Source organism: Drosophila biarmipes, chromosome 2R, assembly GCF_025231255.1.
Source record: "Drosophila biarmipes strain raj3 chromosome 2R, RU_DBia_V1.1, whole genome shotgun sequence".
NCBI lineage: Eukaryota > Metazoa > Arthropoda > Insecta > Diptera > Drosophilidae > Drosophila > Drosophila biarmipes.
Window position 1 is genome coordinate 14,359,967 of NC_066615.1, and position 12,964 is coordinate 14,372,930.

At 47.8% G+C, this 12,964-nt stretch overlaps 3 protein-coding genes across 3 annotated transcripts; 2 read left to right on the plus strand and 1 right to left on the minus strand.

Moving 5' to 3' along the window:
* The first annotated feature begins 12 nt into the window (after window positions 1-12).
* LOC108036529 (SET domain-containing protein SmydA-8) lies at window positions 13-2,699 on the plus strand. Its single transcript, XM_017112747.3, has 6 exons — window positions 13-319; window positions 382-833; window positions 1,171-1,599; window positions 1,664-1,771; window positions 2,110-2,294; window positions 2,374-2,699. Exons 1-6 carry the CDS (start codon window positions 188-190, stop codon window positions 2,613-2,615), a joined length of 1,548 nt encoding a protein of 515 aa, XP_016968236.1. The 5' UTR covers window positions 13-187; the 3' UTR covers window positions 2,616-2,699.
* An 817-nt stretch (window positions 2,700-3,516) lies between these two features.
* Window positions 3,517-9,113, plus strand: LOC108036444 (ATP-dependent translocase ABCB1). Its single transcript, XM_017112584.2, has 8 exons — window positions 3,517-3,721; window positions 4,582-4,807; window positions 4,870-5,153; window positions 5,364-7,320; window positions 7,380-7,825; window positions 7,887-8,448; window positions 8,509-8,655; window positions 8,714-9,113. Exons 1-8 carry the CDS (start codon window positions 3,606-3,608, stop codon window positions 8,912-8,914), a joined length of 3,939 nt encoding a protein of 1,312 aa, XP_016968073.1. The 5' UTR covers window positions 3,517-3,605; the 3' UTR covers window positions 8,915-9,113.
* LOC108036445 (heat shock 70 kDa protein cognate 5) lies at window positions 9,100-12,946 on the minus strand. Its single transcript, XM_017112585.3, has 6 exons — window positions 12,597-12,946; window positions 12,451-12,488; window positions 11,612-12,190; window positions 10,063-11,167; window positions 9,862-10,002; window positions 9,100-9,799 (listed from the first exon to the last, which is right to left on the minus strand). Exons 1-6 carry the CDS (start codon window positions 12,684-12,686, stop codon window positions 9,701-9,703), a joined length of 2,052 nt encoding a protein of 683 aa, XP_016968074.1. The 5' UTR covers window positions 12,687-12,946; the 3' UTR covers window positions 9,100-9,700.
* Window positions 12,947-12,964: the final 18 nt, after the last annotated feature.

The following is a 12,964-nucleotide window of genomic DNA, read 5'->3' on the forward strand; positions in this document are numbered from 1 at the left end:
GGCTATTTATAGAGGACCGAGCGTAGAGCACAGCAGCATCTGTGTATTGCTCTTCAGCTGGCCCAGTTTGTGGAGACTCAGTGAGGCGTGCGGAGGTGGATGCACATCTAGCTATCGTGTGTGAGCGTACGGATGAGATTCTCTGGGTGAAAACCATCTCTTGGATAGTACATTTGCCTGTGCCACGATGAATCCCTGCCATGTGTGCGAGGAGCCGACGAAGAACAAGTGCTCCAACTGTAACCAGGTGTCCTACTGCAGTGTTCAGCACCAGAAGCAGGACTGGAAGACCCACAAGCCCAGCTGCCATCCATTCAAGGTGGGGTAGTTGTGGTAACCCAAAGGTGCCAATGGCCCAACATAACCTCAACGCTTTTACAGATCGCCCACAATGAGCAACTGGGCCGGCATCTGGTGGCCACCCGCACCATCAGACCGTACGAGATAATCCTGAAGGAGGCGCCTCTGGTGCGGGGTCCCGCCCAGATCTCAGCGCCAGTGTGCCTCGGCTGTCTCAACAGCATTGAGGCGGATGATCACATCGAGTGCGAACAGTGCGGTTGGCCACTGTGCGGACCAGAGTGCAAGTCCCTGGACGAGCACAAGGCCGAGTGTCGCCTCACTAAGGATCGGGGTCAGAAGGTCAATGTGCAGGAGTTCAGTGGACCCCATCCCCTCTACACGTGCTTGAGCACCGTGAGGTGTCTGCTCATTGGCGAGACCAGTCCGGAGAAGGCCAGCAAGTTCCAGGAGCTGGAGTCCCTGGAGTCCACCAGAAGGGGCTCCAACCAATGGAAGGCGGATCTGGCCAGCATCGGGCAATTTATTCCCAAGTAGGTGTTATGAAGTATATAAAAATTGTTTTGGTAATGTCCAAAAAAGCTTTACTATGTCCATATCATATTTGATATTGACAATAACTTGATTATAGTTTTCATAGGTTGAAAGAAAGGGGTAGATTATGTAACGTAAACAATCTTATCTTATCCGGGTTTTTTTCACATATGTACATGTACATGTCACCGCTAGTCTGGTGTTATTGTCTAGTAATAAATACATACATACGTAAAATTGCTATCAAGATTATAATCGAAAACCGTATAATATGAAAGCAATTTAGATATAATATTTACACAGCAATTTAAATTATTGTTTTCCTGATTTTTACAGGTTCTTCAAAACTCAGAAGTTCAGCGAGGAGGAGATTATGCGAGCGGTCGGTGCCCTCCAGATAAATGGTCATGAGGTGCCAACTACTGATCCCCCGCATGTGGGGGTCTTCTACACCGCCTCCTTTACGGAGAACTCCTGCCTGCCCAATCTGGCCAAGAGCTTCAACAAGAACGGCCACTGCATCCTGTGGGCACCGCGCGAGATCAAGAAGAATGCCCACCTGAGCATCTGCTACTCGGACGCCGTGTGGGGCACCGCCGACCGTCAGCGCCATCTGATGCAGACGAAGCTCTTCAAGTGCTCCTGCGAGAGATGCGTGGATGTCACCGAGCTGGACACCTTTTACAGCGCCATCAAATGCGAGGACCGCCAGTGCGGCGGACTGATGCTTCCCAGCAAGGCGGACGATTGGAACGGCAGTTGGCGGTGAGACTTCCCGACCTTTCCCCAAGGTGTTCCGAACCTCAAGGGCTTTCGTTATCTCTTCCAGCTGCCGCGAGTGTCACAAGCAGGTGCAGAAGCACTATGTGGAGCGCATTTTGGAGCGGGCTGGGAAGGATATCCAGAGCATGGAGAAGAATGTCGAAAACGGCTTAAAGTAAGTCCAATTATATTCCTTTTAGTAATGCTTAAAGTAGAAACATTAAACCATTAAAAGCAAATTCGTTCAAAAAGGAATAGTAGACCCATTCGATTCCAAAACTATAAAGTATATATTTTTCCAGAATGTGATAAAACCAGAATTTTTTAGGATACATCCTTATATTACAATATTTATCCGTATATTATATTATACATTACTTTATGTATAGTAGTAATTTAAAACTTTAAAAAACAATCCTTATATTTTATTATATACCACACCATTCCAAATTCAAAATTTTCTGAGGAAATAATATTTTTAATATATTTATATTTTCTATATTTTTATCGTAGATATCTCAAGCACTACGAAAAGTGGCTCCCTCCTCAGCACTTCCACATGAGCGAGATAAAAATCCTGCTCGTCCAGCTCCTGGCCAAGGATCAAAAGGAGCTGATGGTTATTCCAGACGATAAGCTGCTGCTTAAGCTGAATTTCGCCAGGGAGCTCGTTCAGCTGTACGAGACCCTAACGCCATGTAAGTGTTATTGTCGATTATTACGTATACGCAGCGTTATCTGAAGTACATGTTTGGCGCTTTCCTATCTACCCGACAGGTGAAGTTCGCACGCTCGGCACGCTTTGCTTCGAGCTGCACTCGGCCATTGCCGAGCAGACCCGCCGTGTGTCCCTGGAAACGAGTCTTTCGCACAAGGACCGTCTGGAGGAGTCCCTGTTCTACGTGGAAAAGTGCGTCAACTATCTGCAATACGAGTCGGACATTTTCGTCGAGGGCCACATTCTCAGGCAGGCCAAGATCAACCGCGATGCCCTGCGCATGGTAACCAGGATCTCCTAGGCAACCAGTCATATAGCGAATGCAATCAATTAACACCCCACCCACAGCCTGTATCAAACTTGCCAATAAATTGTCATTACTAAATCCTCGAATTGTAGTGCTAAACCGGCGTGAAATTGGCCAGTCATGCCATCACTCACAGGTCCAACGTCATCGGTTGCTTACTGGCCAATTTGACCCGATACGTAAATTTGCGATTGTGAGTGTGCCGTGCTGACGGTCTGGCCGATAAGGATAGGATATTCCGATCGGTATGGGTGAACCGCGACATTGTAATGCGCTTAAAGCTCAACAGGTGGTACTAAGAGGTCCTACAACTCATATACAGTCAATAAGTACCTATTATTCGTTGTATCGTATAATAAATTCATGGTCAATCAATAATCTAAAAGATTCGCAATCATAGTTATAGATGAGCAATAGCCCATGAACCATGCCGCCTGACAATCATGACTTCACTTTATCTAGAGAACGGACTTATGGAAACATTACTTACTTATCTTTGATGATATACGATACCAATAATAAAACTTAAATTTTAGTATTAGTTTAATAAAATTCATAGCACTAAGTATTTGCAAAAAAAAAAGTCACTGACCTAGGGCTAGACATTTGACCACTTAAAGACCACCCGTACCAGTGAATCACGGTTTTCAGATCACTACCGCGCAATCGGTTTCCCTCATTCAAATTTGGATTCACGTGCTAAGAAATTCCGTTTGACTGCGAATTTCACAAGCAGACCAAACTCACCGTTAGTCTTAAGAATTTTATACATGTCCAATATATTGATAAACACGCATTATCAGTTGATAAGGCTCCACTTCGGCCCGGCAGGCATTCGAATATAAACCCCTGCGCGCTGCCACATTATAATAGTCTGTTATAGTCTGCACCGCCATCAGGTCTTTCTGGCCCATGTGACTCCAACAACCCATACGGTTTGATAAAAAGGATATTTAGTCTCAGCCCTCGAAGATCTCATACACGATGACCGTTAAGAACGGCGACATCGTCAAGGACGATGTGAACTCGCGATCGCAGTACAAAACGAATATCGTCCTGAGCAGCCAGATAGAGGATTCAGAACGAGATCGAAAGAGCTTGTGAGTTTTTTACCAGTGTACAGTCTCAAAAGGTCCTTTAAGGATATTTAAAGGGAAAACGGGAGTTATAGTGAATACAAGTGAGAGAAAAAATGTGTCATTGTGATGTAAGAGTGCCTAAGCGAGCTTAGTAAAACTAATACATTTAATGGCCTCTTAATTGGCAATACCTTATTAATTCTAATTAATGGTCATGTTTCGATCGAGTGCTAAATACAATCTTTGGAGCGAATTCCATTGAAGTTTTTCACCTTTGACAAAGTTGCTCCTCAACGATGACAATGCAAATTGCTTAAATAATGGTTGCATACCAAGTCTTTTTATTTTGAATACTCTTCGCGACTGGGTTGTACTAAGTTGTTGGGGGAGTAAGAAATACCTTACCTTCATTATTTTTCAAGCACATTTTTATTCAAAGAACCACATTCCATTAGGCTAATTTTTTTAACTGATTAAAGTTATCCCATTAGGTTCTATTAATTAAGCAAACATTTTATTGGTTTTTGCAATCATCAATATTTGAGTCCATTATACAGTCTATATAATATTCTGATACTCATTACTTTATCGTTCATTGATTGCTAATGCCATAAATGTCGACCAACCAGAAGAGAACCAAGTCGCCAGGTAATCTCTATTACTGACTCTCTACTAGGTACTATATCCCAACGCAGATAGTGTTTTGCTTGGCCAGAACTGAAGCGTGGTCATAGAGCTATTGGTGGCTTGGGACCACTTCCCTTGGCGTGTGTCATGGGCAGATAAGGGTTGGCGAATCGCTGCCTCGAGGGGTTCAATGGGTTGGCGTCAATAGAGTTACTGATAACCATTTTGATTGGCACCCTTTATTATTATTGCAGTGATCCCAACAAATCAAAAAAGAAGTCGAAGCATGACGAGGCGGAAGCGAGCGATGAGGAGGATGGCTTCAAGTACGAGGAGGAAGTGAAGCAGGTTAGCTACTTCCAGCTCTTCCGGTATGCCACCAACAAGGATCGCGGGCTCTATGTGATCGGTTTACTCTCTGCCGTGGCCACTGGCCTTACCACTCCCGCCAACAGTTTGATCTTCGGCAATCTGGCCAATGTGAGTTGAATTTTAACGTTTATAGTCGTAACTCCTAACTTGAATTTATCTTTGCTCCCCAGGACATGATCGACTTGGGCGGAATGGCGGCGGGGGGAAAGACCTATCGAGCTGACGACGATGCCGGTACTTTGCTCCTGGACAAAGTGCGAGAGTTCTCCCTGCAGAACACGTACATCGGCATTATCATGCTGGTGTGTTCCTATCTCTCGATCACCTGCTTCAACTATGCGGCCCACTCCCAGATCCTGACCATACGCTCAAAGTTCTTCCGTTCGATTCTACATCAAGACATGAAGTGGTACGACTTCAACCAGAGTGGTGAAGTGGCCAGCCGAATGAATGAGTAAGTGAATCATTATCATAATCAATGACATTTCCAAAAAAAAGCATAATTGTTTTTTTTTTTTTGCCAGCTTTCATATCAAAAAGCTGCTTGTCTAGTTCTTATCAATTTGATAACAAGAAGGTCTGAGTCTTCGATTATTTCCATAAATAACCATCTTAGGGATCAGACAAAGAAGAGAATAATAATATAATGTTCTGTCCTTTTCAGGGATCTGTCCAAGATGGAGGATGGCCTGGCTGAGAAAGTAGTGATGTTTATCCATTACTTTGTTTCCTTCGTGGGATCACTGGTCCTGGCCTTTGTCAAGGGCTGGCAGCTATCGTTGGTGTGTCTGACCAGTCTGCCGCTGACCTTCATCGCCATGGGTCTGGTGTCCGTGGCCACGTCCCGTCTGGCCAAGAAGGAGGTGACCATGTACGCCGGCGCCGCCGTGGTGGCCGAAGGAGCTCTCTCCGGCATTCGCACAGTGAAAGCTTTTGAGGGAGAGGCGAAGGAGTTGGCCGCGTACAGGCAAAGCGTGGTTGCCGCCAAGCTGCTGAACATCAAGAGGAACATGTTCTCCGGCATCGGTTTCGGTCTGCTGTGGTTCTTCATCTACGCCTCCTACTCCCTGGCCTTCTGGTACGGAGTGGGTCTGGTGATCAAGGGATACAACGATCCCTACTACGCCAACTACGATGCCGGCACCATGATCACCGTGTTCTTCTCGGTCATGATGGGCTCCATGAATATTGGTATGGCGGCTCCGTACATTGAGGCCTTTGGAATCGCCAAGGGTGCCTGTGCCAAGGTCTTCCACATCATCGAGCAGATCCCCATCATTAATCCCATCGATGCTGGCGGTAAAAAGTTGAACGAGCCCCTGACTTCCATTGAGTTCAGGGACGTGGAGTTCCAATACCCAACGCGTGCGGAGATCCCCATTCTAAACAAACTGAACCTGGAGATCCATCGAGGCCAGACGGTGGCCCTGGTGGGTCCCTCTGGCTGTGGCAAGTCGACCTGCATCCAGCTCATCCAGCGATTCTACGATCCCCAGGCTGGTAATCTTTACTTTAATGGCACCAACCTTAAGGACATCGACATCAACTGGCTGCGCTCTAGGATCGGAGTGGTGGGTCAGGAGCCAGTCCTCTTTGGCGTTTCTATCTACGAAAATATCCGATACGGCCGGGAAGATGCCACTCGGGAGGAGATCGAGGCGGCAGCTGCAGCAGCCAATGCGGCCATTTTCATCAAGAAACTACCCAAGGGCTATCACACCCTTGTGGGCGAGCGCGGAGCTCAGCTGTCTGGAGGGCAGAAGCAGAGGATAGCTATCGCTCGTGCCCTGATCCGTGACCCCGAGATACTGCTACTGGATGAGGCTACCTCTGCTCTGGACACGGCCAGTGAGGCTAAGGTCCAAGCTGCCCTGGAGAAGGTGAGCGCTGGCAGAACCACCATCGTGGTGGCCCATCGTTTGTCCACCGTTCGTCGGGCGGACAGGATTGTGGTGATCAACAAGGGAGAAGTGGTGGAGAGCGGAACGCACCAGGAGCTAATGGAGCTGAAGGATCACTATTACAACCTGGTAACCACCCAATTGGGTGACGATGATGGCTCAGTCCTAAGTCCCACCGGTGACATCTACAAGAACTTTGACATCAAGGATGAGGACGAAGAGGAAATCAAGATTCTCAGCGAGGATGAGGACGAAGAGGAGGTGGTGGCAGACAAGAAGGATAAGAAAAAGAAGAAGAAGGTCAAGGACCCCAACGAGGTGAAGCCCATGGCCGAGGTTATGAAGATGAGCAAACCGGAGTACCTGCAGATCACCATTGGCTGCATCTCGTCCGTGATCATGGGATGTGCCATGCCCGTCTTTGCAGTGCTCTTCGGCAGCATCTTGCAGATCCTCTCGGTGAAGGATAACGATGAATACGTGCGCGAGAACTCTAACCAATACAGTCTGTACTTCCTGATCGCCGGAATCGTGGTGGGCTTTGCCACGTTCTTCCAGATTTACTTCTTCGGTATCGCCGGTGAGAGGCTGACGGAACGTCTCCGAGGTCTCATGTTCGAGACGATGCTGCGCCAGGAGGTTGCCTGGTTCGACGACAAGGCCAATGGTACCGGAAGCCTTTGTGCTCGACTCTCCGGAGATGCTGCTGCAGTTCAGGGGGTAAGTTCATAAGACAGCTCTTCCAAGTAACCTTTCCTAATTATCTTAATTTCTTTTAGGCCACTGGTCAGCGAATTGGAACCATCATCCAGTCCATTTCCACCCTCGTCCTGGGCATCGGCTTGTCCATGTACTACGAGTGGAGTCTCGGTCTGGTGGCCCTGGCCTTCACGCCCTTCATCCTGATCGCCTTCTACATGCAGCGCACCCTGATGGCCAAGGAGAACATGGGTTCAGCCAAGACCATGGAGAACTGCACCAAGCTGGCCGTCGAAGTGGTTTCCAACATTCGTACTGTGGTCTCTCTGGGTCGTGAGGAGATGTTCCACCAGAATTACATTAGCATGCTGATCCCAGCTGTGGCAATTTCCAAGAGGAATACCCACTTCCGAGGTATGGTCTACGGTCTCGCCCGTTCCCTTATGTTCTTTGCCTACGCCGCCTGTATGTACTACGGAACCTGGTGTGTGATCAACCGAGGAATCGAGTTTGGAGATGTCTTCAAGTAAGTGGAGAGATAAGCGAGGTCAACCAATTAGTTTTTTTAACATCTGCCTCTCCTTTAGGGTTTCCCAAGCGCTCATCATGGGTACAGCCTCGATTGCCAACGCCTTGGCCTTTGCTCCCAACATGCAGAAGGGCGTGTCGGCGGCCAAGACCATCTTTACCTTCCTCCGCCGCCAGCCGATGATTGTGGACCGACCGGGAGTATCTCGTGCTCCGTGGCACAGCGAAGGAAATGTCCGCTACGAAAAGGTGGAGTTCAGCTATCCCACGCGCCGTGAGATTCAGGTTCTAAAGGGCCTAAATCTGAGCGTGCTCAAGGGTCAGAAGGTTGCCCTGGTGGGTCCTTCAGGTTGTGGCAAGTCCACTTGCATCCAGCTGGTTCAGCGATTCTACGACGTAGATGGGGGAGCTACTCTTATAGACGAGCAGGATGTGCGCGACGTCTCCATGACGAATCTGCGCCACCAATTGGGTATCGTGTCCCAGGAGCCCATCCTCTTCGATCGCACAATCAAGGAAAATATTTCCTACGGTGACAACTCCAGGATTGTGACCGACCAGGAGATCATCTCCGCCTGCAAGAAGTCCAATATCCACGAGTTCATCGCTAACCTGCCATTGGTAAGTTCACTTTTTCGCTATTCCTTTCAGAACCTTTAATAATTTCCGGTACCTTTGCAGGGCTATGAAACGAGAATGGGTGAGAAGGGTGCTCAGTTGTCGGGAGGTCAAAAGCAACGCATTGCTATTGCAAGAGCTCTCATCCGGAACCCTAAGATCATGCTGCTCGACGAGGCCACCTCTGCCCTGGACGCTGAAAGTGAGAAGGTGGGTGTAGAGGTCCCAACAAATAGCGAAGATCCCTATTAACTCCTCTCCAAATTAGGTTGTCCAAGATGCACTCGATGCCGCCTCTGAGGGTCGTACCACCATTACTATAGCCCATCGATTGTCCACCGTTGTCCACTCGGACGTCATCGTGGTCCTGGAGAACGGAGTGGTTTGCGAGGCGGGAGACCACAAGCAACTGCTGGAAAACCGAGGACTCTACTACACGCTCTACAAACTTCAGAGCGGAGCCATGTAGGCACTCATCATAGCTTAGTTCTAGCTTAGTGAATTGCGAACAACGACACTATAGTATTTGTACAAAAGCTCCATAGTTTAGGTAATCTAAGATTATTTATCTTTACTAATTATTTAATATCTCGAGGAATTTATAAATTAATTTTTACGGAAACCTTTCTTCAATATTCTAAAAAATAAACGATATTTTTGTATGTAAATGTTTGTTTTTGTTTTATTTTTAGTTTACATCGATTTGTTTAAATTTAATTGCATATTACCCAGTCGAATTGGTTGTCCACTGGAAACCAACATACAATTTAGCTTAAAGTAGGACCTCCAAATGATCGTTTGCTTAGTTGTCCGCGTCTAGAACGCCGTGGCCGCTTTGCGAATTGAGTTTTTGTGCTGTGCTCGGTATTGTACAACTACAACTAGTTTAGAATATACGTAAAAATAATCAAAATCTTACAGGAACACAACACAACACTGACCACGCAATTAAGATCAGGGAGAACGTAGCTCGGTTGCATAATAAACAATAAAAACTTTATGCAGTCTACCATATCGGCTCCCTGGCGGCCTGGACTACGTCTTTTAGCTTGGAAGTCACATTGTCTGATTTGACCTGATCGCATCTGATTGAGTTTACTACACATTTTTTGGGTAAATGCTTGTGGCTTTGTGTGATTCATGATTCAGAAAAGGAATATGACGACGTGTTTGTGTTTAACGTAGAACTTAATCGAAATCCAGAAGCGGTTATTATTAAATAGGGGAACAACAACTATGACTATGGTTGCCTAATTTAGTTCTTCTCTTCCTTCTTGGCTTCGCCAGAAGTGTCGCTTGAACTGCTGCTGTCGGAAGAGCCGGCTCCAGCGTTGCTCTCGCGCTCAGCGGACATCTGAAAGGGGAAGAATGCATTAGCATTTGATCTACTAGAAAAGGCAGTTTAAGGGAACTCACCTTCTTGTAGGCCAGCTCGAAGAGCTTCAGGGACGACTGCTGCAGCGAGGAGGTGGCCTTCCTGACTTCCTCCAGGTCGGCGGTCTCCTTATTGGCCAGCAACGTGCGCAGATCAGCAATCTCCTTCTTCAGCTTCTCGCACTACAGATAAAATCCAAGTTTTAGTAGGGATAAGAATACCATTATAATTTAAATAATTACCTCCTCAGCAGGCAGCTGGCTCTTGAACTCCTCCATCTTGGTCTCAGTGTCGTGGACTATGCTTTCGCCCTGGTTAACAATCTCGATCAGCTCACGCTTCTGCTTGTCGGCGGTGGCGTACTCCTCGGCCTTCTTGATCATGTTCTCGATTTCGTCCTTGCTCAAACCACCGCTGGACTGGATGACGATCTGCTGCTCCTTACCGGTGCCCTTGTCCTTAGCCGAAACGTGAACAATGCCGTTCGCATCGATGTCGAACACTACCTCGATTTGGGGCACTCCGCGCGGTGCTGGGGGAATTCCCACCAGTGTGAAGGAACCAAGGAGCTTGTTGTCGTTGGCCATCTCACGCTCGCCCTGGTGAACCTTAATCTCCACCTGGGTCTGGCCATCACTGGCGGTCGAGAAGACCTGCGACTTCTTGGTGGGAATAGTGGTGTTACGGGAAATCAGACGGGTGAACACTCCGCCCAAGGTTTCAATACCCAGGGACAGGGGGGTAACGTCGAGCAGCAGCACATCGGTGACATCACCGGCCAACACACCTCCCTGAACGGCGGCACCAACAGCCACAGCTTCATCAGGGTTCACAGAACGCGACGGCTGGCGTCCGAACAGCTCCTGCACGGTGGACTGCACCTTGGGCATTCGAGTCATACCGCCGACCAACAGAACCTCTCCGATCTCAGACTTGGAGACCTCGGCATCGGACAGAGCCTTCTGGCAGGGCTGGATGGTGCGCTTGATCAGATCGCCCACCAGGCTCTCCAACTTGGAGCGGGTCAATTTCAGGTTCATGTGCTGGGGTCCGGCGGCATCCATGGTCAGATAGGGCAGATTGATGTCGGTCTGCTGGGAGGAGGACAGCTCGCACTTGGCCTTCTCGGCCGCCTCCTTCAGGCGCTGCATGGCAATGTTGTCCTTGCGGATGTCGATGCCACTGTCCTTCTTGAACTCGGCCACCAGGAAGTTGACGATATGGTTGTCGAAGTCTTCACCACCCAACAGGGTATCTCCGTTGGTGGACTTGACCTCGAACACTCCCTTCTGGATCTCCAGGATCGAAATATCGAAGGTGCCGCCACCCAAATCGTAAACGGCAATGCTGCAAGGAGAAATGATGGTAATTTAAGTTAATACATAAAGAATAAAAACAACTTTTTTATTGGAAAACTATTGTTACCAGATTTTAATATAGAATCAAATTCAAAACTCTTGATATATTATTTACTTTTAGCTAAATAAAAGAAAAGTATCTGGTGATTCTAACAAAATGAACATTGTGAAGCCAAATTCAATGTCTTGAGATTAAATATTTAAAACCAAGATAAGAACTAGGCCTTTGGAATCAATCAGCTTGCGACTGTGTAGATAAGACAAAACAATAATATGGGAAATCGGAGATAAGGTGTTTTTTTTTTCAAAAAAAATCTGTGAAAATTCTTGAAGCATTGCTTATGTGCCATTTTTTTAAGTTAATAAAAAATAAGCAGAAATATTAAGAGCCAATAAAGATAACTAATAATAAATAAAGTTATCGAATACTCACATTTTGTCTTCCGTCTTGTCCATTCCGTAGGCCAAAGCGGCAGCAGTAGGCTCGTTGATCACACGCAGCACATTGAGTCCGGCGATTTGTCCGGCATCCTTGGTGGCCTGGCGCTGCGAGTCGTTGAAGTAGGCTGGCACGGTGACCACAGCGTTCTTCACGGGAGTGTTCAGGTAAGCCTCAGCGGTCTCCTTCATCTTGATCAGGATAAAGGCACCGATCTGAGAGGGCGAGTACACCTTGCCGTCGGTGGAGGACACCCAGGCGTCGCCGTTTGAGGCCTTGACCACCTTGTAGGACAAGTTGGTGATGTCCTTCTTCACCTCGGGATCGTCGAAACGCCTGCCAATCAGACGCTTGGTGGCGTAGAAAGTGTTGGCCGAGTTGGTCACAGCCTGGCGCTTGGCGGGCATGCCAACCAGTCGCTCGCCATCCTTGGTGAAGGCGACGTGGGAGGGTGTGGTGCGGGCTCCCTCGGCGTTCTCGATCACCTTGGCCTGCTTGCCCTCCATGACGGCCAAGCAGGAGTTGGTGGTACCCAAATCGATGCCAATAACAGCACCTTTGACCTCACCGGACCTGGAAAATGGTGGAAAGTTGGTTTTACACAGGCATATGGATGTAGTGGGCTGATAAGGCCGCCGGCAACAAGTAGAGATAAGAGCCACGTTTTCTGACTATAGATATTTCCAATTATCATGGAGGATTTCTTTAAATATCCTCTATTATGATGCAACCCAAGGAGGCTTCTGGAAAATCGTAATTATCTTTGCCGAGTGCTTACATAAGCGGGGCGTGATAATTGGAGAAATCTACGGACTATTCGCCAATTCACTTACTTGTAACGCAGCTGTCCATTCGTAGCACCTGGCAGGTTCTGCAAAGAAAAAGGGTGCTCCGCTGTAGAATCTTCCCGTAAAACATGGACCGCAGCCGCATGCCGCTCTTTTATATAATAGTCGGGGGGGAGTGGGGGGTTACTTACGCGGAACATGCTAGAAGCCCCGGAAATGTTGGTGGGCACTACGCCGGCCTGGCGGGCGAGGCGGGGCAGAAACTTGGGTACGCGCAGCATCTTGGCTTTTTACTTCTGCAATTTCACACGAGCAATTGTCAAATTAAAAGCAAAAATTTCGTCAGAACGGCGGAGCACGTTTCTTCCCGTGAGAGGACTGTAGGTAAGTGATGGGGTCGTGTCCCTTCTTCTCTAGCGGACCCACCGATAGTTCGTCGCGGTTCGTGTTCCAGAGTTCCCAACGTGTGTGCGGGTGTTTCTTTGATTTCGACTGGGAGTACTTGTGGAGTACAAAAATTGTAATATTTCACTTGGTTTTCAGCGCAACGTGGCTACTG